Here is a 26,970-nt window from a genome sequence, read left to right on the forward strand (position 1 = left end):
AACCCTGCCTTCCAATCGATGTAAAATACATAGATAGACTCAATGATGATGAATATAATCCTGTATATGATAAAGAGGTTTTACAAAAAGCTTCAGAAATGAAAAGAGGAATTGAAGAAAAAGCCATGAAAAATTTTGTTTGTTCAACAAAAAATTGACTATGACAGAAAGCATGCAACAGCACCAAAGTATTGTGTTGGTCAAAAAGTACTTTTAAGAAATCTTAAAAGCGATGATCGGAAAGGTGCAAAAATGACTTTCTCGTGGCTGGGTCCATATGAGATTCTTGATATTTTATCAAATTCTACATGCTTATTAAGGAACAGTAAAGGGGATAACACATTGCAAAAAAAAATATTCTCTACATCATCTTAAACCATTTATTGAAAAGGAAAGTAATTCAAAAATGTCTGAATTACCTTCAGAATGTAGTGATAAAGATGAATTTCAACGCCACCTCAACCTAATGAAACATCCCTCCAAAGATATTCGCCAGAAAATTGCTGAAAAACTTGCTCTCAAAATACTTGTTATGCCAGATCTCATTGATGGAAAAGAAAATGGTGTACCTTTGAAAATGCATGCATGCAAATCTGATGGAAATTGTTTTTTTCGAGCAATTTCGTTTTTGCTCGAAAAAAACAATATCCATCAGATTTGCATGCATGCATTTTCAAATAAGTTTGTTTTTTTTAATTGCTTATTTTAACTTGATATATAGCGTTACATTACTCTTAAGAGTTTGGTCTTGTTAAAGTTATTTATTTGTTGAAACATGAAGGAAATATTTATAAAATGACTAAAATGATTAAGAATATTTAGTTTTGTTTAGTTTTCATTTGCTATTAATGACGGTTGTATAAAAAAATCTTCAAAAAAATTTTGAAATTTTATAATTCGACTATTTAAAAATATGGGTAAAAAACCTTCTTTAACGGTTGCAAAACTTTCTGAAATAATTACATTGCATAAAAGAAAGTTATTTAGTTCGTAAAATTTGCAAAAAACTACAAGTTGCCAGAAGTACTGTACAAGATACCATCAAACGATGGAAAGAAACAGGCATTTTTGAAGACAAAAAAAGATCTGATAGACCACGAAAGACAACAAAAGCTGAAGATAATAGTATAACATTGATGAGTAAAAGAAATCGAAGACTTACGGCCCCGGAAATAACTTCAGGCTTTAATAGGAGTCATTCAAAATCTATAATTAGATTAACCACTACAAAACGACGTCTTAGACAAGCAGGACTTTCTGGTCGTATAGCGGTCAGGAAATCGTTGCTACGGATTGGAAATAAAAAGAAAAGGTTACAATGGGCTATAGACCACCAAAATTGGACAGAAGAAGACTGGGGAAAAGTACTATGGACCGACGAGTCCAAATTTGAACTGTTGGGACAAAGACGTAGAATTTGCATCAGAAGAACAACAAAAGAAAAAATGATCCCAGAGTGTTTAGTGCCAAAAATCAAGCATGGTGGTGGGTCAGTTTTGGTATGGGGATGTTTTTCTTCAGCTGGTGTAGGTGACCTAGTTAAAATTTAGGGTTTTATGAAAAAAGAACAATATAAAACATTTCTAGAAAACAATACTATACCTTCTGGCTTAAGAACTATGCTATACCTTCTGGCTTTGGTTGTGGTTTTGTTTTTATGCAGGACAATGACCCTAAACACACCTAAAAATTATGTAAGAACTATGTAAAGGAACAAGAGGATAATGGTGTTCTCAAAAACATGACCTGGCCAGCCCAATCACCAGATTTGAACCCAATAGAATTACTGTGGGAAGAATAGGACAGAAAGGTCAGACAAAAATGCCCAACATCCAAAGAGCACCTGTGGCAAATATTAGAAGAATCCTGGTTATCAATTACACCCGAAATAATAAATAAATTAATAAATAGGATGCCACGGATCGCAAAAAAAGTGATAAAAACTCGTGGGCTATTTTTTGACGAAAAGACAGTTTACTAATAATAGTGTTGTTAGTATCTTTTTTATTTCATTTTTTGTCTTTTTTTTTCTTAAATAGTAACTATATGTATCTTTTAAAAAATAAATATGATATTTGAATTTTATTGAAATAATTATGGGAGTTTGAATTAAAAAGTTAAACAAAATCCAAGTGTCCGGAAACTTTTGGCCTGCAGTGTATGTGTTTGCGATCTGGTTGTGAAACACATGACAACAGAACCCTGCTCCAGTCTCTTATCAGGATATTTAGGTGATGACGTGGAAAGTTATTTCGCCAAAAGTGACATGGCCGCAGATGGTATATGGGCTACAGATGTAGAAATTCTTGGAACTGCAAATCTTATTGGAATTGAAATAGCGGTGTGGTCATTCACAGGACAAAAACTAACATGGCTAAAATATCCAGCTTCCACTAAACTTGATCAACTAACATCTCATACTATTCTTTTAGAAAATAAAAACAATAATCATTTTAATGTTGTTTTGTCACTAAAGACTTTAAAGTGAGAAAAATTTATACTGAAATAAAATATTGTTGGTTCCACTTATTTTTCATGTTATTTTAGAAGTATATACAGTCCTATTGGAAGTATATCTGAACCCATTCGTCAGATATATATGTCAATAATTTATGGCCTTCAGTTATTGGTAAACTTATTTGATATATGTTCCTAAATGTAAAATCTTCTAATGCTAAGAATAAGGGAAAATGCAAAACTTTACATAAAAAAGTGAATCAAAATCTAGCCTGGAAAGTAAACTCTCATTTAATGTATGCATTTAATAATAAAAGTTTCATTAAAAGAAAAATTGAAGTACCCTTAGTTTTATAAAACATGTATATTTTTACCCGCCCCTCCCAAAAACATTAACATCTCTTCTTTTCTTGATGACAGTAAATAAATAACAAGCGCAGTAAATTTTTGACATTAAAATTTTACTGCGCAGTAAATTTTTAACGTTAAAATTTTACTGCGCAGTAAAATTATAGCGTTAAAAATTTACTGCGCAGTAAAATTTCAACGGAGTAAAATATTAACATGACACCGGAATAGTTTAAAAGAATGCTTTCATGCGCTATGTGTGATTAGTAATAAATATTTGATAACGCTTCCATCAGAATTGATTACAGCGGGATCTGCACATCGAGATTTGCAGATTTAGTAAGTTTTCTTAGATTTTATTGTTTTACAGAAAACTTGTTTTCAATTACGGAAGTTATTTTCTTATGTATAGAAAAAGTTAATGCTCAATTCCTGGATATTATTTCCTTATATATAGGCAGACTTGCTTTTACATGTCACGATCCAATTTGCTTGAGTGTACTGCTTAACTAGTGCTTCCATTTTATCCTTCCCTCATTTCTTTGCTACTTTTCTTGTGGGTTCCATAGTTGTAAGTCAATTAAATTATGAAAGTGTAAATGATATGCTGAATGGCAAAACTTAATGTTCACTAAAAAATATTTATTCCAGATAAATTGTTATAACCATGTTGTTAAACATTTCCGTAATGAATAATTTTAATTTAACTCAGTCGTCACGCTGTCGAGCTCTATGAGTAAGAAATGAGAAACATAAACTCAGGAAACTGTTAATTATGAATATGAACCGTAACAAATTTTATTAAGTTTTTTCGAAAACACTATAAGCATTATAAGAATAAATATCTTTTCTCCTGAAGCTTTTTATCAAACTAATACCTGAATAGATAAAAAAAAAAAAAAAAAAAATTAATTTGGTTCAAATCATTTTCTTTTTTTAGATGAGTATTTTTAAATTTCATGTCATTCTTTTTGAACTTTTGAAATTAAGTAATATTAAACCATTTCTTATTTGTTATCTTGGTAAGCTTAAGAGACAAGAATCTGCTTTTTTATATATCCTTTTTAGAATTTTATAATTTGTTCATTATATTCAAAAAATGTTAGACTTTTATGAGCTTTATATAACTAATACTAGTATCTAACAACTCTTGCAAACTAAATGTAATTTATGCATGTTATATACATTCAGTTAAGCAGTGCCGGCTCAAGAATTTTGCCGCCGAGGGAAAATCCCAGTTTGCAGCCCTAACTAAAAAGCACCAATATATTAAAAAAATACCTTAAAGTAAAACTATGAGTGACGTATAAAATTGTATATTTGCAAAACATTAAATCCAAAAAGTACAAGCACAAAAAGCAAGCAAAATACATACAAAATTGGCATATTTTAACATGACTTAGTGAAAGAAGTCTACTTTCCTACTCTTTTCAGATGCAAAAGCCTTCAATAATTCAGTAAAATCTAATTTTTTAGCTATATCACTTTCTATGGAAATTAAAGATAGACCTGTCAAACGATTTTGAGACATAGGAGATCTTAAGTAATCTTTAATTAATTTCAGTTTTGAAAAACTACGCTCTCCAGATGCAACTGATACTGGCTGTATCATAAGAATTCGTAAAGCAATAGAACCATATGGAGTGAAATTATTGTTTATTAAAATAAACTCTAGTACTTTTAATGATGACGTTTTTGGTTCAATTAATTCAGACAATGCAAGAAATTCATCTAATAATTCCATGCCATCAATATCTGTAGAAGTGTCTGTGCTTTATATTTTTTAAAGATTTAAATATTTTTTTCTAAGACTTTTCTTTGAAAATTTTTTTTTAATATTTGCAATATCGTACAGGAATTGAAAAGCATCATAGTGTTCGTTTAACTGGTTAAATCTTTCTTCAATCTAATTTATAGCACTATCCAAAATGCAATAAAACATTCTATTTTAAATCTATCTTTTGGATTAATAATGGGAACATCTCGAGTTTCATAAGAAAGCATTTGTTTTGTATACCTTGGTCTAATAGAAACTTCAAATGAAAATGATGGCTCCGAATCTAACTTAGCTGCATCTAATTCTGCATGAGAAACAACTTTTTCAAAAGCTTCATCTGAGCGATATAATTTTAAGAAGATAACAGTTTTGTTCAAAGTTTGTTTGGCTTCAGAAATGTCAATTTCAATATTCTGAATAACTTTTCTGGCTAAGTTTACTTGGTTCAAAATATTGAACCATACCACAGTACAGCAACAAAATTTAAAGTTTTTCATCTTTTGAGCTAATACCTCCGCTTCATGACGTGAAGATGGATCATAAGAAATGTCCCGGCTGAGTTCAAAAAGAGTATCAAAGATTTCTCCAGCCCAGTATCGAAAAGGTCGCACAGCTTCAATCCTGCTTTCCCATCTTGTTGCACTCAAAGGTTTTGGAAAAACTTTTTTTCCAAGATGATTTTTCAAAACTGTCCATCTACGAGACGGTCCTCTAAGAAAGTTATAAATGGCTTGCACCATTCCAAAATAAGCAACAGCCACTCTAAATGGTTTTGCAGCATCATTAACGACCAAATTTAATGAATAAGCATGACATAAATGGTACTAAAATGGCTCTGTTGTTCTTTTCCAATATTCTTTTCTGCACTCCTGACTGATGTCTTCTCATATTCGCACCGTTTTTGTAGCCCTGTCCACGCCTATCTTCAATTGTAATCCCAGTTTGAGTCAACATTTGTAGAACAACATCTGTGAGTGCTGCACCAGTTGTCTGCTCTACAGGTACGAAATCGATGAAATGTTCACAGGCATAACGTAGCACAATTGACATTTGATCATAACGTAGCACAATTGACATTTGTTCCACTTAACATCTTGGGTACAATCCACTATAATGGAAAAATATTTTGCCATTTTCAGTTTTGACAAAATTTCTTCACGAATTCGTTTGGAATTATTTAAATGAGTTGATTTTGTATATTTTTCCCCAAGTAATGGGTGTTAATCTCCTCATTCTTTATTCGGTGAACATGATCTACCATAACTGCATCAAACTGTGCGACCAGTTCAACTAGTTTCAGGAAGTTTCCATTAATTTTCTCATGTTAAACATCAGAATTTCCACGAAAGGCAAGAAATTGTTCTCCTGAAAATGCCACTATTCCAAATAATCTTTCCAGAACTAACTGCCAACGCTGTATCTCTGCACTGAGAAGTCGTTGTTGTGATGCATCAATTGTTTTGTTTGTACCTAGTCGGTTTGCTAATTCCATCCATTTGCTTAATGAACAGATGTGATTTTTAGAAGTTTCGTGTTCCTTCAGCTGTCTTTGCAAATGTTTCCAGTCTCTAAATCTGATTGTCTTCAAATGCATGTCCATGTCACCAAACAACTTACATGAGAAACAAAACACAACATCTTTTCCTTTAGAGAATATAAGCCAGGATCTTTTAACAACTTCACCATTCTTAGGTACTTTTTGGGTGCATGAAGGACTAAATCTTCTGTTGTTGGCATTGGTAGGAAATAGAAAAGATGGATTAGATGCTGATGAACCATTTTGAACAAGAGTCACTCGAAGATCATTTGGAATTCGATCAGGCCAATGGGCAGGATCTGTCAGGTCTGCAGTTGGTAAAGTTTGAAAACTCTGTTCTTCTTCTAGCAATTCAATTTGCAAAGTCGAAGATAAATTTGCTTCATCTCGCAATTTAGATTTTTCACCTTTCAGCTCATTTTTCACTAAAAAGTTTGAACTTGTTGTTGCATCTTGAATTTAACAAATTTTATTACAAACACTAACATCATAAGGATCTCTCATAGTTGTTGTTGGCTTGCTTTTGTTCTTATTAAAAAAATTGCTTAAAGATTTAGATATTTGTTCATACTCTTCTCTTCGTTTTTCTTTTTACTTTCTGTAGAAATCACCAGACTTCTTTCTTTTAGGTCCTACTACTTTTATCTATGGATGTCAGAAAAAAGTTAATACTCAAAATATTTCACACTTTAAGCAATACTCTTACCTTTGGAATTGCCTGTGATTTGGTCGAAATATGTTTTTGGTCAAGAAATAACTTTTTGGCCTTTTAGAAACCTAAATTGAAACAAATCCAAATTAAAATAAATTCATATTGAAAGTCGAAACCTTGGAAATGCTCTGGGAAAGTGCCACCCGAGGCAGCTGCCTCTCTTGCCTATGCCTAGAATTTGTATATATATTTTTATTGTAAATATAATTTAATAATTTAAAAATCATATGTTGACATAGAATTTGTATTGTAAATACAAATTATAAACTTTATTGTAAATAAAATTTATAAATTTTATTGTAAATATAATTTAAAATTTTTAAACAAAACGTTTCCTCCTAAAATTTTGCGATTGGTGAATCATGGAACATTTCGTCAATGAATCCTAATAATTCATTTCATCTGGTTTTATTATTTTATAATTGTTGTTGCTCTGTTAAAAATTTTATTTAACTTATTTTTCTTTCATAAAGTTCAATGCTTCACAGCAAAACTCATTAAAATATTTTTTTGTAATAAGAAGAAACCTTAGTTTGAATGAGCAAATAATGCACCAGATCTTAGTTCAATAGAAAAACGTTTGTGAAGAGAAGTTTCATAAAAGAAGGTCATCAATATGACCAAGTTAAAAGAAAAAACTATATGAAATGTGTATTATTAGAATGTCATGGACTTCACAATGTGTTTTAAAAAATTAAAGAGAGTCTATAAAATACTAACTGTTTTTTGATTTATTTATTTTTTCCTGTTTTACATTGACAGGTTTAAGCTCAGCTAGATTGCTAAATTCGTTGTTTTAAATTTTTTTATTCGAATGATCCCACAGGACATAAGTACTGTTACGATTTGGAGATAGAATTGAACATTGGAGAACTTCTTTGATGTTTTCAGACAACCACTGCTTAATAATAATTGAAAATATAGTTCATACATATTTTCAATTAGACATACACCTGAGTGGACTCAGCCACTTAGTTTACTGTCTCTACTCAAATATTTAATTGATTTATTATAACATATAACACAGAATTAACTAATCAACACAAAACTTTTCTGATAGAATTAGCAAACGTAATTCATAGGTGAAACTTGATTCTCACCATAAACTATGATTAGATCACAAGGATTTTCAAGATCACAAGATCACAGGATTTTCACTTCCAGTACCAGAATTTCGTTTAAATCTAAATAATTAAGTTTACTCTGTTATTCTTTAAATTATATTTGTTTTTTAGTTCTGTTCCTGAGAGATGTGAAAGTTGCATATAAAGTGTTTCGACAACAAATGGTGGCTTCATGCACCTCAAAAACTATTATAATTACTAATCCTGGTAAATGTTTGCTCGTGCGTGTTCATCTCCATTTATGTATATATATTTATAATTGTCATAATCGTTAATGAATATGACTACAAGATACAGATTCCTTTAGTTTAGACCTCACTAATTGCAGAAATTATATCCAATTTCGTATTTTCCGTAAATGTTAATAAGTAGTTGAATATGTGTATATATGGCTCATTTGTAGCACGCATATAGTATATGTATCTGTAGAGCTCATTTAGCTTACGCACTCTGTAAATATTGGTAGTTAATACTTTTGGAGAGCACCGAAAAAACTCTTTTTGGGTCTTGTTATATACACTTAGGTGACTTACCTGGGAAACTTTCGAAATCTTTTACCGACATCTAAGGGAGAAAAAGCAATTTGAAGTTTTTAGTAAAAATATCCAAAAAAAAACCAAAAAATGTCAAATCTTTTTTTTTTTATAGGCATTAGTTTTCTTCAAAAGTGGAATTTTCTTGTACAATCATACCAAAATACTACAAAGCACAATTAATTAAAGTAGTTTTACTTTTATCTTACAGTAATTTCATCGAAAAATTTTTTTACCCATTTTATTTTGAATAAAATGATTAGCACAAATAATGTGATATATTTTTAATTCCTGCTTTGTAAAAATTTAATTTAAAATATTTCGAAATTTCCTAAAATGGGGATAACCTCACATTTAAAAATAATCCCCTCTACCACTCTTAGGGTTGGTAACTTATTTATGGTGGAAACAAATTTAGTTACTGCTAATTTTTTTGTACTTTGCTGTGTTATTTGTCAATTGAATAAAATTATAAGAAATAGCTAGTTAAACTTTAAAAAATATTTAGTGATTTAGTTCCCGAAAAATTATTTTTAGGTTCCAAAGAATATAAAAAGTAGAAAGTAAACAACTCTGAGGAAAATATAAATATCAAGTTTTTTGTTTACAATAGTGAAAAACGTTTTTGTTACAAATCAAAATGCCAAACAAAGCCAGAACTCATGAAGATTGCAGAAAAACTGTTTGCTTTTTATCCATGAGAAAATGTGACTGAGAATTAACTGACTTTATGATTGCACGAGTGGTGAAACTTGTAAAAAAGTGATTTGAAATTTGAGGATGAAAGAGTTCCAGGAGGAATTTGCAAAACTTGCCGTATTCTTCTGCAAAAAAGATACAATGGTGATTTGAACAGTCCACTACCACCACTTTACAATTTTAACTTCATTGTTATAAAGCCTCTTACAAGAACAGCAAATAGGTGTGAATGCCGCATTAGCCAAATCAGTAGGCTCAATTTAAATCAACAGCATCCAATCTTCGTTCAATCCTCGTCTAAGCAACAAACTAAGGAACAAGCTATTGCAACACCAGGAACATCAACTTCAAATCAACAACCTCAATCGGCAGAAAAAACGTGCACACAATTTTTGTCAGTCATAGCTTGAGGTCACAGACATTTTTGCACGCCTGGAACAAGACACAGAAATTTACAGTCATTGGTGTAAGATGACATTAAAGGGGCAGAGCAAATTGCAGTATCTGTCATTGCCAACAAAGAAGCTTCTCCTCATGGAAAAGTTAGACTTAGTCAAGGAACTGGTGGAAAATTGTTTCCAGTTACACCAGGTAATATTTGAATAAAAAAGTTCATCTCATAGACACATCATTTTGACCCCTTGCATATTAAATTTGCTGGTGTATACTACGATATATTGTACATATTAATAGCATATGTTAATAGCATACATTTCAAATTGGTCTACTGGAAACTGTCATGTACACATTTAGATTTGAGGCACTTTATTCTTTACATATCAAAAATATACAGTGATTTGTATTATATGTTTCCTCTGGTTTTTAGTATCTTTTGTCCGCTATGAAAGGCAAACATACTAAAAGATAATACCCTTCAAATTAATTTTGCATTGCTGTTTTTTATTTATATCACACTACTTGTTACAATGCAATGAAATACTAACATAGTTTTGATTTAGAGCAATAAAAATTGTGGCCAAAATAGGTGTGTAATAGTTCTATTATTGTAACTTCTTTGAATTTTGTTTAACCAATAGAGAACCATCCTATGCAATGATCTGAATTTTATATCAATGACCTACAAAAAAAAGATTTTGTTGTGAAAATAATTTGAAAGAGATGAACTCGTTTGTTCTTTTTTTATTCAAGCCCTTTCATTGCTCACAAAGTAAACAGCACACCTCTCACAAAGTGAACAGCACACCTCTCACAACACAAAGTTTAGTGAATGTTCAACTAAACACTGGACTTTTTAATACAGGAATAAGACTTCTAGCATCAACGCTAAACAAATCCACTGAGATTCGACTAGTTGAGCTATATTTTGAGCAAAAATTTGCTGCTGCTGGACAAACTCTTGCAGATTTCTTCACCTTGTTAGAGTCAAACTTTACCATGGAATAGGGAAAAGAAGAAAAACGATCAATGGTTCACTACAAAAACCTGCAAGACCTAACAACTCATGTTTTGTATTCAAGAGGTTACTTCCCTCAGCATTTAGTCAAGTTGGGAATAGATGGTGGTGGTTCATTTCTGAAAATTAGTCTTGGCATTATAAGTACAGAAGAAGTTGATGAGTCGAAAAGTCCTCAACAAAAAAGTTCACGCCAACTCACAAACTCAGTTGCTCGTGATACAGGTGTGAAGCGTCAACTCATTGTTGCAATTGTGGAAGATGTGCCTGAAACATATGCAACTGTCAAGGTGATGATGGACCAAATCCATGTTGAAGACGTCTCTTTTGTCATCTCTTGTGATCTCAAAATTACTAAGATCTTATGTGGAAATCAGTCTCATTCAAGTAAACACCCCTGCTGTTGGTGTAACATTGATTCAAACAACCTCTCAGAATGTGGAATTTCCAGAGGTTTTGGTTCAATACAAGAGAGCTACAGAGCATTTGTGTCAGCTGGCTCCAAATTCAAAATGGCTAAAGATTTTGACAACATAATCCATCCTCCTTTAATCAACATGGAGGACTCAAGACTTATTTTGGACTTCATTCCATCAGTTGAACTACATTTTCTACTAGGAATAGTCAATCATCTTTTCAAAAATCTTTCAGAACTTTGGCCAGGAGCAAAACAATGGCCTGCTCTGTTGCACATTTAACTTCAGCCATACCACGGGGGACAATTTACTGGAAATGAATGTCACAAACTTTTGCAAAATGTTGACATTCTTCAAAGACTGGCTGAAAAGGCTTGTGCTTATGAAGCTCAGGGTTTCATTGAAACATTTCGCAATCTTAGAGATGTTGTTTCCTCCTGCTTTGGAGAGAGTCACTTGTGGGTAACTTCAAAGAAAAAATTGAAAAGTTCAAAGATTCTTTTCTCTCTCTGCCAAATACAGTGACTCCAAAGTCACATGCAGCTTTTTATCACATTTCCGAGTTCATTGATCGACATGGGTCTGCACTTGGATTGTTCAGTGAGCAAGCAACTGAAGCAATTGATTCAAGGTTTAAGACTCACTAGCAAAGATTCAAGCGAAGCCTGTCACATCCTTAGTATGGAACCCAGCTTCTACACTGTGTTGTGGAACTTAACAGCAAACATCCTTAAAAGTTAGAAGAAATATTTTCAGAAAAATGTGTAAAAGAATTTTTAGAGAATTTTGTTTCCATGTGTTAAAAACATTGAATTCTTAATTCTGATAGTAGCAATATTTGAAATTATTGGCACAAAATTGCAAAACTATTTTAGTTAATTGTGTTTTGTAATATTTTGGTCACATAGTACAAGAAAATTTTACTTTTGAAGAAAATTAATGCCAATTAACAAAAAGTATTTTTGACAATTTTTGGTTCTTTTTCGGATATTTTTACTAAAAACTTCAAATTACTTTTTCTCCCTTAGACGTCGGTAAAAGATTTTGAAAGTTTGCCACGTAAGTCACCTAAGTATATATAACAAGACCACAAAGGGGTTTTTTCGGTGATCTCCAAAAGTATTAACTTCCAATATTTACAGGGTGTGCTTAAAGAGTTAATGCACTTTTAGATACAGCTGAAGCCCAACATCTTTATTCTTATGCAAGTACCGTTTCTATTCATGAAACTTTTGATGAAATGGACGAAGATGTAAAACGTAAGCAATTTCCCCACGCAACATAAGACGACTTTAAGACGTATGTAACTTATGACATCTGTAAGACATCTTAACACGATGTCTGTCGGAATAACTAGTTTAAGGAATCTTTAATCATCGAGGACCCAACAACTAGTTGTCTTAAAGCCAAATTATTGGTATAAAGAATGTCTCAAACTAGTCTCAAATGAAACACTGTAAGTGGTCTAATTAAAAGCGTCTCTAAGTTGTCCTATTTAAGACGTCTTAAAGCCGTCATATCTAAAATGTCTTAAAGACGGTTTAAAAGACCCGCGCGAGTGTGTGTGTATATATATATATATATATATATATATATATATATATATATATATATATATATATATATATACTGATATTATTATTTGATTTTTAAACATTATTAATTATTTAATATTGTCACTAATTACATGTTAAAAATTAGTGACTTAGGTGTTGCTTAAAATAATCAGCATTAATATTTGTAAGAATTGTTAAAATATTTTTTTACAGAATATATATGAGTGATCGATTGTATTAAATCAAAACAGTTGAGCAATAGTCGTAAATACTAGCTTTAATATTGTTATGGTAACTACTATGAATGATACAGATCAAAAACCTAGCAATGAAAATAAAAAACGAAAGTCAAGTGGAGCAGCTTCCCGCAAGTTAGCTAAGAAGGTTCGTTTGAACATGGATGCAACAACTGTAACAAACTATAAGCCTTTTTAACTAAATTGTCAGATACTCAGTCAGTTACAACTTCTGCTGTAAATACGTTAGTGTCTGAAGATCAACACCTTTTGGAAAGTGTTAATACAGAAAGTCGTGAAACTGATCATGAGCCTGCTGAAAGATTTCAACACTATTTCGAGCAGACAAACGATAATGATATTAGGTCTACTAATTCTAAAAATGAAGCATTTGATGAAAAAGAACTTGCCCCATATATCCCGGTACCAGTTACAATTTTTCAAGAACCACTTCTTCCTCAATCGGACTATCTTTCAGATTCCGGACTCTATAATAATAAAAGTTTGAGCGCAAAGCTGTTAAGGAAGTTGTGTGAAATAGGACCATGTCAGCCAGGTCTACATAAATCTTTCCAATTTCCAACTGATAAGGCCGGCCGTAAGTTCCAAATGGTATACAAAAACTATAGGAAAGGGAAATATAAAAAAGGAAAGAAATTGGCTTGTATTTTCACCTAGCAATCAAAAAATGTACTGCCACTCTTGCTGGTTATTTGCTGATTTTAAAGCTGAAAATTATAGCAAAGAATGGTCTGATGCAGCAGCAGGAATAAATAGGTGGAAAAAAGGGATGGAAAAAATTGTTAAACACGCAACTTCTCACCAGCATCAAAATGCAATAAGCCAGTATTTGCTAACTAATTATCGTATTTTAAATGATAAAACTGTTATATCTGGTTTAATTAGTCAAGAATGTCGCTAAGTAGAAAAGAATAGAGAAGTCTTGAAACGAATGATAGACGTAACGTTGTTCTTAGCAAAGCAACGTTTATCATTTAGAGGACACAGAGAAAACCAACAATATAAACTGGGTAGTAAAGGTAAAACTAATAACGCTGGCAATTTTTTTGCACTGTTAACTCTATTATCCAAATATGATCTTACTTTGGACAATCATCTTAGGTATGAAAAGAGGAATCAACTGTATTTAATTCATGATGTACAAAATGATTTAATTCAACCGCTTGCTTCTGAAATTTCATCCACAATCAACATTGAAGTTAAACTAGCCCAGTTTTTTTCGCTGATTATTGATCAGCTATTGATATTTCCAGAATTGAGCAGATGTCAGTTTCATTGAGATTCTTTTTGAAATCAGGTGATGTTGTGGAAAGACTCATAGGCTTCTATAATTTAGAAAACAGCAACGCTAGCAAGCATTTGCTGAGTTAATTTTATCAGAGCTTGAAAAACGAAACATTGATATTAAACTCTGCAGAGGACAAGCATATGATGGTACTTCTGTAATGTCTGGAATTAAAACTGGTCTTCAAACTCGAATAAAAGCACTTTCACCGAATGCCATCTATGTTCATTGTTGTGCTCATGTTTTAAATTTAATAACCATGTCTGTAAACAGTGATGTCCAGTTGTTTTTTGGCACAGCTGAAAAATTGTATATGCACCTAACGTCTAGTTTATCACGACTTCATATTCTCCAAGAGCACCAGAAACCTCTTTATGAATCAACAGTAGATACTCTGAAACGACTTTCTGATACAAGATGGATAAGTAGGAAGCATGCAGTTGATGCTGTTGTTGAATCTTTTTCTGCTATTCTAGCTACTCTTGAAGATATAAATCTAGGAGAATCCAAAGCACATACAGGAAATGTTAGAACAGAAGCTATTGTACTGTCAGTTTAAATAAAAAAAACATTCATTTGTTTTTCTAATGTTATTTCTGCAAAAGTTGTTAAATAATCTTTTTGTGTTATCTAACTATTTGCATCGAAAAGATATAGACGTTTTATTTGCAAAACAGTTGATTGATGTACCAAAAAAAAAAGTTGTTAATTTGAGAAACGATGCAGCTTTTGAAGTTCTACATTTAGCAGTCAAATAATTTATCAGTGAAAAATGTGCGTAATTAGATGTAGAAACTGAATTTAAAGAAAGGCGAGTTGCTAAAAAGAAACGCATGACAGGAGAGCTGTGGAAAGATAAAAGAGTAGGTGATCCAACTACACGCTTTAAATGTGAAACTTACTTCAATGTTTTTGATACAATTAAAACCCAAATTAATGAACGATTTCACGACTTTAGTAACATAGTTACACATTTTGATTCCCTTTACCCGTCAAAATTTTCTGAAGAAAATACAAATTCATTTAAAAATTTATGTCAAACTTATTGTAACGACGTAAATACTGAAGAAGCAGTCGTAGAGTATAAGACTTTTAAAGATGTGTATGCATCGATATCCCCATCGCTGACAACTGACTAACAAATGAAAGATGTAATTCAATTCTTGATTGAGAAACAGATGGCACCCGGTCTCTCTAACTTGTCTTTACTTTACAAAATCTACTTGACTCTTCCTGTTACATCTGCTAATGCTGAAAGAAGTTTCAGTAAAAAAAGATTATCTTAGATCGACAATGACAAACGAACGTCTTTCTGGATAAGCTTTAATTTCTATCGAACGAGAGCTTGCTGAAAGCATTGACTTTAACTTCTCAATAAATAGTTTTGCTTTAATAAAATCTAGTAGAAAAAAAGTGTCTAAACTATCTGAAAAGATAATTTTTTTCTCAATGCTAACTTTTCGAATATGTCTAGTTAAATATATTTTTAGATAACTAAGCTATTTCAGTATTGTTAAATGTTTCTTATTTTTGTAAAGATAATTGTTAACTAAAACTAACGTAGGTAACTCAAAAAAAAAATTAGCTTATTTAGTGTCTTACAGTATGTAATATGTATGATAAAAGTCAAATAAAACCACTGTTAAAGTATTTTAGCCATAAGTGCAATTTTCAGGAAAATAATTTCTGGGGCTTAAAATACCACACCCAACCCTGGTCGCCCCCTATTTACTGACTTGGCCCCCCCCCCCCCCCCCCGCGACACTAAACCTCAATCCGCCACTAATATATATATATATATATATATATATATATATATATATACATATATATATTATTGTTACTAAAATTTTTCTCATTCCAGTTCTCTTTACAATGCAGAGAGAACTGTAATGGTCCTTTCAAATGAGGTGTTGTGTTTAAAGCAGTTGGAAGAGGAACAAGGTAATTCAAAAGCGCCTCATATTTTCTTTCACTGAAATATTAACTTTCATGTTTTATGCTAACTTTCATGTTTTCAGACCTTTTTACTGAGGCTCAGTAGTTTTTTATACGTCTGATTCCACATGTCTGTTGGATGACGTTGAATTAGAGTCAGAACTGTCTGAGCCAGAATGAAGCTTAAATTACTATTAAAGATAACCACTTGCATAAAAAAATACTTCGATTACATAAATTACGAATAAGTCAAAATATGACATTTTTTTAATGTAAAAAAAAGATGACATGTGAAAACAAAATTTAACAATTTTATTGCACACTTTAATTGTGCTGTTTTTTTCTTTAGCTACCATATGTCTTTTGTTTTCACATGTCATCTTTTTCAGGGAGAGTGCTTAGCGGGAAGTGTGGATGAACAAAGGAAAAAGAAAATGATTTAAAAGTTTAAGTAAAAAACTGTCCAACAAAAAAATTAACAGAATAATAAAATGGCAGAATCAATCACTTGGGGTGGGGTTGCAATGACCATATTGCCCAAACCTGAGCATGTTTATGTTTCATAGTGAAAAGTTTGGAGGCTCAGCAACTTGTTGAATGTTTTTTGATATAGACAACATTTATATTTACGGATAAAATCAGTGACGTTACAAGAGGACACCGATTTCAGGATTTGCCGCAACTCGTGTAGTATACTTTCCAACATGGTGTTGTGATTAAATACTAAGTAATAATACCAAGTTAAGTAAATTAAACCAAGTAACAGGTCATACTAAGTTTAAAATCTAAAAATTTATGAATCTACACTAAGTTTAATTACATATGTCCTCAATCTTATTTTTTTTCGTTTTCTCAAGATGAAAATACTGTGATATCACTGGTTTTTTCTTACACCTTTCATTTTTTTTCATTTTTTTGATGTTTTAACCAAAAAATGTACAAGAACAGATTGGAAAATAATTATCCAACCTTAAGTTTGAAAAATAATTATGCAATCATAAATTTGAAAAATAATTATGCAACCTTTATTTTGAAAAATAGGTATGCTGCCTTAAGTTTGAAAAATATTTATGCTACCTTAAGTTTGGAAAATAGTTGTGCTACCTTAAATTTAATTATATTTTGTCACATGGTATGACATATCCTGTGAGCTTGACAGAATGAGTTCAGTTAACTCTTTTTGCATAGAGCACACATTTAAAAAATAACGCTTCACAAAATTTGTTGAAAAATCATTTTTGTTTTTTTTTAAATCGTTTCACATTCCAAGACGAGACGCAGGTGCTGAAAACAAGATAAAATTTTCAACTAGTTTAAAGAATATTTAGCTTCATAAAAATTTGTGATATAAAAATACCGTTAAAAATTTATAGAATGTACCATTCAGAGATCAACTTTTAAAAGTTCAGCTAGTAATCCATAAATATTTAGCATTGATAATTTAAAACAATTTCAAGAATTATCCGAATTTTTTTAAAGCTATCTAGGTTAAACAATTAGTCGTTTTTTTTTTATACATATTTCATTACCATTATTTATTTTTGACAACTTTCAGTATACTTAAATATATTTATCTGATGTTAAATGGGCTGGTTAAACTTAATTAGTAAATATTAATTAATATATAGAATTTAATATATATTAACTATTTCTAGCTACTGTTAAATTAGAGTACAACCTCTCTAACTTGAATTTTATGAGAAAAAATTAAAGTTCGAATTTGAGAGATTTTCGAATTATAGAAAGTTGACTTTTCTTAAGCGCATTTCACAGTAACTACATTTAATCGAATTATGGAGGTTTTCAAATGAAGAAGATTCGAATAAGAGAAATTGTACTGTATAAAGAATTTATTGTTTTTATCTTTTAGATGGGGATCAAGTGTTACTTTCTTAGATGTCCAGAAAAACAGTCTTAAAAGACATTTTAAATTTTTTAAAAAACCTGAAAAAAAAATTTTCCGGGATCAAATGGAAGGTTTTTTAAAAATCGCCATCAGCTACATTTGAGAAAATAAAAAAGACTGAATCAGATTTTTTCATGTTATCTTTTTTTATCATTCCGCAGAAAATAAAAATGCTTTCGTCAAAGTTACTGCTATCACAAATATGGATGAAAATGAATAAAACAGTTGTTTATGAAAAGGAAGAAGTAATCTATTGTCGGAGAAGAATTTTCATAAATAGAAATTTAATTGTTACAGCATGTAGCGTGGTTTGCTTTAAGTTTTTTTCCTTGATTACAAAATTCTTAAAGAACTTTCTTTTAGGTTGATGCATGTTGTAGAATGTCGAGGATTAAAAACTACTCCTTTTACTTTGAAGAGACTATGTATTTAACCGATACAAAACAGAAGCGTGCCTAAGCTGCTCCACCAACAGAATATATAGCAAAAAAGAGGTCTGTGGAGAGCACGCACAAATAAACTAACCATTATCAATATAATAACAATAGTTAAGTTACAAATAACACATTTAATAAAACCCATTTACAATAATTAAATAATAAATGTCACTTTCAAAATGCTCCTTTACAAAATTAGATTATTACTGTCACTTTTAACACTCTCCCTTCTATTGACTTTTCAACAATATTTTTCAACAGATATTGTTCATCAAGAACTGCCTGTCGAGTTGTACGTTTATTATTTGACCTGAGCGCCGCATCATTCTACCCAACCCCGTATTCAACTTCACATACACTGATTTTTTAGAATTATCATCTTTATCCTTGCTACCTTGTTTAACACCAATTTTTAATTAATTTTGGACAGGTTGGAAACATATCTTAGATGTCACTCTATTCAATAGAACCTTTAGTTTTTCTCCACGAATTGCTTTGTTTTTACCTTCAATAACTTCCACAACTCTAGCCCTTCTCCACAGACTTCTGGGTGTCAAATCTGTCATTAATTAACCTAATATCATTTACTTTTAATACCTTTTCTTGTTTTTTATCATTAAACTTATTATAAAAGTATTGATGTTTTAATTTATTCAGGTAAACCTACTCAAACCTTCAGTGATGGTATCTTAACCGATTGTACTAATCTTTCATAAAATCCTCCCGACCAAGGGGAAGCAGGTAGGATGAAACTTTGATTAATCTTATCATTAAAACAAAACTTCTTAAATTCAATAGATTTAAATATTTTAAAATTGTCACTAGTAGTGCTATCAGGTATGCCCTATGTGCAAAAAAACCTTTGAGTGCTTTGAGAGTCCCATCTTCATGTCAGGAGTTGATTCCCGATGAGCAGCACGACTAGACGCACAGGTCAAAATCAAAACGTAAACCTTAGATACAGAATCAGTTTCTAAATAACTTCTTACATATTAAGGTCCAGCAGAATTAACATCAATAGCTTGAAACGAAAACATAGAAACATTTACGCGATAATCAGGTAACACAGGAGTTGGGGGAGGTAGCATTGTTCTTCCACCAATCTTCTTGCAAATATTACACTTACGCAGAACATTATTGAAGGTTTTTCTTCCTTTTACAATCCAAAACCTTGCTTTGAATTGACTTATTGCCATTTCAATGCCATTATACATGACACGCTCATGGTCGTCACGAATGATTAACACTGTAAAATAGCTATGTATTCCATCACGTGAAATATTCGGATATATTTCATTATAACTTAATATCGAATTTCCAAATCGTTCTCTTAGTTGCAGTTTGTTTTGTTCGTCAGTGAACAACTTCAAGCATGAAATTAGCTTCTTGCAGTTATCTTGATTTTGTAAATAAAACTGTTCAATTAATAACCCTTAACTAAATGCCTTATCATATTCATCAAGTGTTGATATGATTTCTTTAATTAATTGATTGTTCTTCGGAATTGTTTTTATCAAATTATTTGCAAATCTATTCACATACCCAGTCACCATTATAAGTATGTTCAATGTACTATACTTTTTAATATCTACCAGAACACCAATATTACCGCTACTCACAGTCTCAACCATATTTACACTACTCAGGCTTTCATTTATCTATCCACATTCAAACTATTCTCACCATCAAACAATCATACTTCAACCTTATTTTTATAAAAAAAATTTAGATCCAGATAACCAACTATTACTCTATTGGTTAAAACAAAATATACCAGTTGGAATATTTGCTGGATTCTCTTATCCTGCTAAATGCCTCAACAGCATCATTCGTTTAACTCTAAGATAAACAACTGCACTCTATCTTTCTCTTCAGCTACTACAAAATTCATGTAACTGCCGAAATTATTCTCTCCTCTACTCAAATATATAAAAAGATGTTGTTTTACTTTATTTTATTGTCAATAAAATAAAGTAAAACAACATCTTTTTATATGCAGATATTATTTATATTGTCGACAGAGCACTATCAAGCTATACAATCTCCAATAATGTGGATCCATATAATCAAATGTAACTATTGTAATTGATTATGTAATGATAGATTTAAATTAGTATTTATTTCCATATTTTTTCTCTTTCTTTATAAGTATTTAAATGATTATACCTTCACCTCTTCACTTATTGCCTGGCACCACGTCTAAAGGGATAGAGTTAAAAGTAGCACGATTTTTTAATAACGCCAGAGGTCGCTCATCTGCGGCGCTGCAAGAAAAAGACACTTGAAGCTTCGATTGAGGAAGAGGGTAAATATGACACCAATGAAGAAAATGAAGACGACAGTGAAAAAGAAGATCCTCGACAAAAAAAAGCGACATACTTGGAAATAACTTTTATAAATAAAGATTTGTAATGATGATTTGTATAAATATTATTAAATAAAATATGTTTATCTATTGAGTATTACTAGTTTAAAAAAACAACCACGCTTTATAACTCATAGAGGATGAGTAGTAAAGCGTGGTTAATTTTTTTGACCGCTCTAGGGCTAGCCCTTAAGGGACCCTGATATTTTGAGCGGACATTATCGTAAGGATTCCCTTAAGGGATTGCCCTTAAGGGGTCCTGTAGTGTTTTTAACGCGTTTAGTACATCAAATCATTTGAATCTTAGGTTTGGCCCTGAATGAAGACAATCATTCAAGGACATTCCATTCTAAGAACAGGAAACATTAAATACTGCTCTTATCTTAGCGGTTTACATATCTTTTCTTACAACTGCTTGTAAAATAGGAAGTGAGCTTTTTTTGATTTGTTAGCGATTTCGTTGTCAAAAACTCTTTCAATGATTATATTCATTTTTTATTCCTTAAAAATAGCGTATTATCACTTAACAAATTTTTATCACTCAATTGTTTCTTTAACCTATTCAGTCTTATTTCACAAGTTTTATAGTTATTTGGTAAACAATCGTGATCTGGTTTAAAATGAAGCATAGTTACATATCTCTCCCCATTATGCATAATATCATTTTCGAATTTATGTATCACACGCTCATTTGTAGATTCCATTTTCTTCACACTCCAAAATTTTTGTAAATCACTTCTTAGTTCATCTATCTCACTGCGTAGATCTTCCACATTCCCATTATATTAGCATCAACGCGTAAATTCATGATTAATTTCTCATTAACATTTGTTACAGAACGCCTTGGGGCACTTAATACCCATCGTAGAACAGAGGAAGTATCTACAGGGCGACCTTTGATCCCTCTAATAACCTTACCTGTCATAAATTTATGGTACAACTCACACCCTACCAATAAGTTAATATAAAAATCTTTGGACCCATCATCATAATCAGCTTGAATTACCTTTGAAATATGTGGGTAATTTTTGCACGCTTGAGACATCTCTTGCCTATGCAAAGAGCTTCAAATAACTGGCACACACAGAGCCTCGACATACACATTCGACATACACATCTCCATATTTTACCTTAAGTTGAACAACATCGAGCTTTTTAACCCTGGCATTATTAAATTGACCAAATATATTTATTATCATAGCTTCTTGCCATATTGTTTTTATATTCAATCTTTTACATGGATCTTTGGTAACATAAGACCTTTGACTACTTCTATCAAATAATATTCTGAATATTCCACGCTCACTCTCTGAATTAAAAAACTTAGCCTTTTCCTTAAAGATAGGAATTAAGAAATAACCGTAAGTTGTTGTTTCTATTTTTAGGGATCTAAGATTACGTACACAGCTCTCAAAATTATTATAAAATTTTCTTAATTCTTCTAGATCATAGAAATCTTTAATATACTTAATTTTTAGTAAAGAATCCATAAGTGCTGAAACTAAAACTAGTGCATTTTCGTATCTGTTATTAAAAATATCAATTGCTTATTTATATTTTTCTGAACTAACCCAGCAAGCACACGACGTTGAAACAACGTTGAAATAACGTTGATCGACGATGATTAACGTTATTTCAACGTTGTTTCAACTTCGTGTGCTTGCTGGGAAGTGAAAGTCCTGAAATCGTAGCCAATGTTTGGCCAGATGTTTTTTAGATAGTTTAATCAATCTATATCACACAAACCTTCATGCATATGAAGTGATAAATTAAATTGCCCAGCCGGCATCTTCACGTTGTTTCAACGTTGATACCGACTTTACGAAATCAAAACGCCAACTGCAACTGCAACGTCTATGCACAAAATATTGGTTATGCGCATGCGTGTGCTCAGGGTAAATCCCTACTCGCGTTTTCAAGTTCTAGGCCGGACGTGAAAATTAAAGTTTTGGAGTTGTGTTGAAAACGCGAAGTAATTTTAAAAACTTTAACATTTTTCATAGTTTTCACACGTTTTCATATCGTGACGTTTTCATAGTAATTTTCGTAACTATATTTTACGAAAAACGGCTACGACGACGACGACTTATAAAATCATAACTTTTACGTTCTCGTCGCAGTTGGAGCTTCGATTTCGTAAAGTCGGTGATATTTGGTTGAAGCGTTGTTTCAACGTTGGTTAACCAAATCTCAACGTTAAAATAACGTTACTATTTAAACGTTGCTCAGTAAACGTTTTTTCAACGTTATTTCAACGTTGACAAAAAAACTCCGTTTTTAAATAACTATGCATTGTGTTGGTGTTTAAAGTAAAATAAGTAAAGGCCAAAAAGTAATTGAAATAATCTTTTAGTATGACACTAAATCGGTTAATAATCTTTAAGTATGACACGGAATCGGAAAAGTTTCCAATAATAAAAGTTAAATTCTCTTCTGGTATTACATCTATTTCTTAAAGTTATTTTTTTTAAATTAATGGGCTAAGAGAAAGAGCTGTTATAACTTTTTCATTTCCACAGAAAGCAAACAGGATTGTGAAAATTTTGAGTTCACAACCACAGAAGAAAAAAGTGACAATGAGGATGTTGATTTTCTTCGAAAATATAAACAAAGAAAATATAAACAAAGAGAATTTCCTGGTTATTCTCCAAGTAGGCATTAGTTTATATGCTGGAATTATCATACATACATACATACATACATACCTACATACATACATACATACATACATACATACATACATACATACATACATACATACATACATACATACATACATACATACATACATACATACATACATACATACATACATACATACATACATACATACATACATACATACATACATACATGCATGCATGCATACATACATACATACATATATATATATAAAATAAGTTTATTAAAAAAACATATATACATTGTATATATGATTTCATATATACAATGACATGTTATCATGTCGTTGTATTTATGAAATATATATTTTAATGGTTTGTGTAACTTAATTTTACTTTCAATTTATAATTTTAGAGTCAAAAGTTGATGCGTATGGAAAGAACCTAAACTCACCTTGCCAAAAGTTTTTCCAAGAAGATATCAATTCTTCTTTTCAAGATAAAGGTTATTGTCTCATTAAATTTATTTAATTAATTTAAAATAACATTGTGTTATTTTAAAAAAAAAAAGATACAATTATAATATAAAGTGTAATATTCAACTGATAGTGATACATAGTGTTGACAAAGCTTTTTTAATCTATGTGTTTTAAGTTCAATTTGTATAAAGAAATTAGTTAAAAACAATTTACCACACAATGAAGTTAAGAAAAATAGAAATAAACTACAGAAATTAGATAAAGTTGATAAGTTTCCAATGTCTGAAGGCAGTATGATATTTTATATTTTAAAGTAAATTTTTATTAAAATTTTTTTTTTTTTTGTAGAAATATAAAATTCATATAAGATTTAAAAGTTTTAAAAACTGAAAAATTTCTTTACTATGCAAATACTAAAATTATTTTGTAAAACTTAACAAAATTTGTAGAGTTTCAAAAGAAAGTGTTGTATCTACTTACCAATGTAAGAAATGAGATGCGAAATCAAAACAGTGACTGAGTCTGCTTCTAATAGTGAATTTGTAAGCCAAATAAGGGTTATTTTATCAGAAGTGGAGTTCACTGAAGTGGATAAAGCATTAGATGATGAAAAAGTGCGCTCATCATGGGTGAGTTATAACAAGTACTTTATTAAATAGTTATTTAGTTATTGAACATTACCCTTTAGTTAAAAAAAGATGGACAACAGCCCTTAAAAACATTAAAAAATTCTTGAATTATATAGAAAAAAATTGTCTTGGAAAATACTTGGAACTTGGAATTTGTCCTAGAAAAATCCTGGATCACTTTATTAAAATTTGTCTTAGAGATCTGAAATAGTTCAATGTTTTGATATCATATTTGACCCAAACCATAATGTTAGATTTACTTTATGTTTTTTGTAGGTAAATCAGCTACGATTAATTGAAGGAACATCTTCAAAAGATAGAATACACAAAATTATGCTGAGGTAATTAACTGATAGCTCTTATCACATTTATAATTACTTTTTACAAAACTTATTTGTTTAATAATTTTAGAAAAAATTTCATAATAAATTCAATTTAAATATTTGAAAAATTATATTTATTTATAATCATTTCACAGTTACATTATCTTTTAAAAATTTAGAATATTTTCAAACAATTTTATGGCCTCAATGAATATGAAAGGCAAAGATGGAAAAATATGTTTTAAGAACACTAATTTATATGGCATTGTTAAAGGTATATCTTTATAAATTATGTGAAACTTTTCCATTCATTATTTAAAATCTTCCTTTTTTGATTTTTACTTTATATTTTCTTTTTTTTTACAGCTTTTACTATTATATATGATGGAGCGACAGAAACTTTGATTGATGGAATATTGTCTGACTTCCTAAAATACGCTCATTTAGAAAAGGTGGCAGTAAAGAAAAGAAATTTGTGTTGATTTTATTCAAATATATGTAAATATATGTAATATTTAAATATATAAATATCATAAACAAATGTTATCTTTTTCTTTACTAATATATGTCTAACTAAACTTAACTAAAAATAGTCTAACTGTAGACTGAGTATATTTTATACGCTTAATATACATTGATAGTCCAATAGACACAATTAATTGAGTCTATTGAAGATTGATTTAACGTTGATAAATCAACGTTGAAAAAAGTTGTCATTCTAAACGTTGTTTCAACGTAAATTCAACGTTCTTATAACGTATTTTGCGTCGATTAAACGTTGATTTAACGTTTGAACCGAACGTTGATTTAACGTTGATAAATCAACGTTGAAAAAAACTTTCATTCTAAACGTTGCTTAAACGTAAATTCAACGTTAGGTTTCAACGTTAATTCAACGTTATTTCAACGCTGTTTGCCGACTGGGTGGTCCCAGGAACCCTGCCAATCTACAGAATTCCGTTAAAAACTGGCAATTCTAACTTAGGTAAAATACACTTAGATTGGTTTAAACTTTTAACAGAATTTTTATCTGATTCATTTATTTTTATGTTTTTTAATTTTAGTGTCACTCCAGCCATCACCACAAGATAAAACTCCACTAATCTTGCACCCTCCGAAACGTCATTTTCAATTTCCTCTTGATCTAAATTACTTAATATTACCTCATCAATATTGTTTAATCTCTCGTAACTCTCGCTGAAATCATTTTTTAAACCTAGTAATTTGGCATGGTTAAACTCCTCACTCTCTAATTCCTCTCTCGTTTCGCTCAACAAATTTCCGAAACTTAATCGTAATGCCCTCCTTTTCGCTACTTTCCCTCCTAAGGCGGTTGCCGTTTTTAAATAAATATGCACAACAACTCAGAATAAAATCGAATTTTTCGTCACAATCAACACTTCAACAATTAAATCCTATCAAATCTTCCCAAACAAATCATAAATAACATACTCAAGTTACTTCAATATTCAAAAACTCAAATTTTCTTAACTCTTGATAAACTTCTTTCTTTAATCTTTTAATTCGCTATCCATCACAGTTTCTCATCGGGCGCCATGTAAAATCTCGAGAATTTAAAACTTCTCCTTTTACTTTGAAGAGACTATGTATTTCACCAATACAAAATAGAAGAGTGTCTAAGCTGCTCCACCAACAGAAAATATAATAAAAAAGTGGTCAGTGGATTGAAAGCACCAATAAACTCACCATTATTAATGATAACAATAACTATGTTACAAATAGCACATTTAACGAAACCTATTTACAATAATTAGATAATGAATGACACTTTCAAAATGCTCCTTTGCAATAATTAAATTATTACTTTCAATTTTGACATATGCTTTTAAATAAAATTGCATCATGCATGCCTGGCATATGCAGAAACTTTGATGTGAAATGGACTATGAAATAAACTGTTAAATGAATAGTTACAAATTTCATTCATAAATCTACAGCGCTGAGCTACAATTGTAATTTTTGGAAGAGATTATTTAGCACGAATATCCCTAGTGCTATAAGTTTGAAATTAATTTATATTTCACAAAATCTGATACAAGAAGTTAAAATTCTTAGAAATTTTTAGAAATGTTAATCGATGTAATAATCCATTTGGCTTCGAACCTCGAAGTGGAAAAATTGCCAGCAATAGAAAAT

General features: G+C 30.7%; 1 protein-coding gene and 3 pseudogenes across 2 annotated transcripts; 3 read left to right on the top strand and 1 right to left on the bottom strand.

The window, feature by feature from the left end:
* Positions 1–4,204: 4,204 nt before the first annotated feature.
* On the bottom strand, positions 4,205–5,366 carry LOC149878041 (zinc finger MYM-type protein 1-like; annotated as a pseudogene).
* Positions 5,367–10,306: 4,940 nt separating this feature from the next.
* LOC149878042 (uncharacterized) lies at positions 10,307–11,751 on the top strand (annotated as a pseudogene).
* A 2,524-nt stretch (positions 11,752–14,275) lies between these two features.
* Positions 14,276–14,674, top strand: LOC149878043 (zinc finger protein 862-like). Its single transcript, XM_090073202.1, has one exon. The coding sequence runs from the start codon at positions 14,276–14,278 to the stop codon at positions 14,672–14,674; it is 399 nt and encodes a 132-aa protein (XP_089929328.1).
* Positions 14,675–23,037: 8,363 nt separating this feature from the next.
* On the top strand, positions 23,038–25,315 carry LOC149878044 (uncharacterized; annotated as a pseudogene). Its single transcript, XR_016447671.1, has 7 exons — positions 23,038–23,197; positions 23,281–23,412; positions 23,798–23,887; positions 24,311–24,490; positions 24,767–24,831; positions 24,993–25,087; positions 25,180–25,315. The product of XR_016447671.1 is annotated as an uncharacterized LOC149878044 (transcript).
* Positions 25,316–26,970: the final 1,655 nt, after the last annotated feature.

This window comes from Hydra viridissima, unplaced genomic scaffold (assembly GCF_058129835.1).
Source record: "Hydra viridissima isolate aposymbiotic clone 2 unplaced genomic scaffold, HvirCarnegie_v1 scaffold_15, whole genome shotgun sequence".
Lineage (NCBI taxonomy): Eukaryota > Metazoa > Cnidaria > Hydrozoa > Anthoathecata > Hydridae > Hydra > Hydra viridissima.

Bases quoted from the DNA above. Each gene is read 5' to 3' on its own strand.
- LOC149878043 (XM_090073202.1), top strand. From the start codon at position 14,276: ATGTCTGGAATTAAAACTGGTCTTCAAACTCGAATAAAAGCACTTTCA.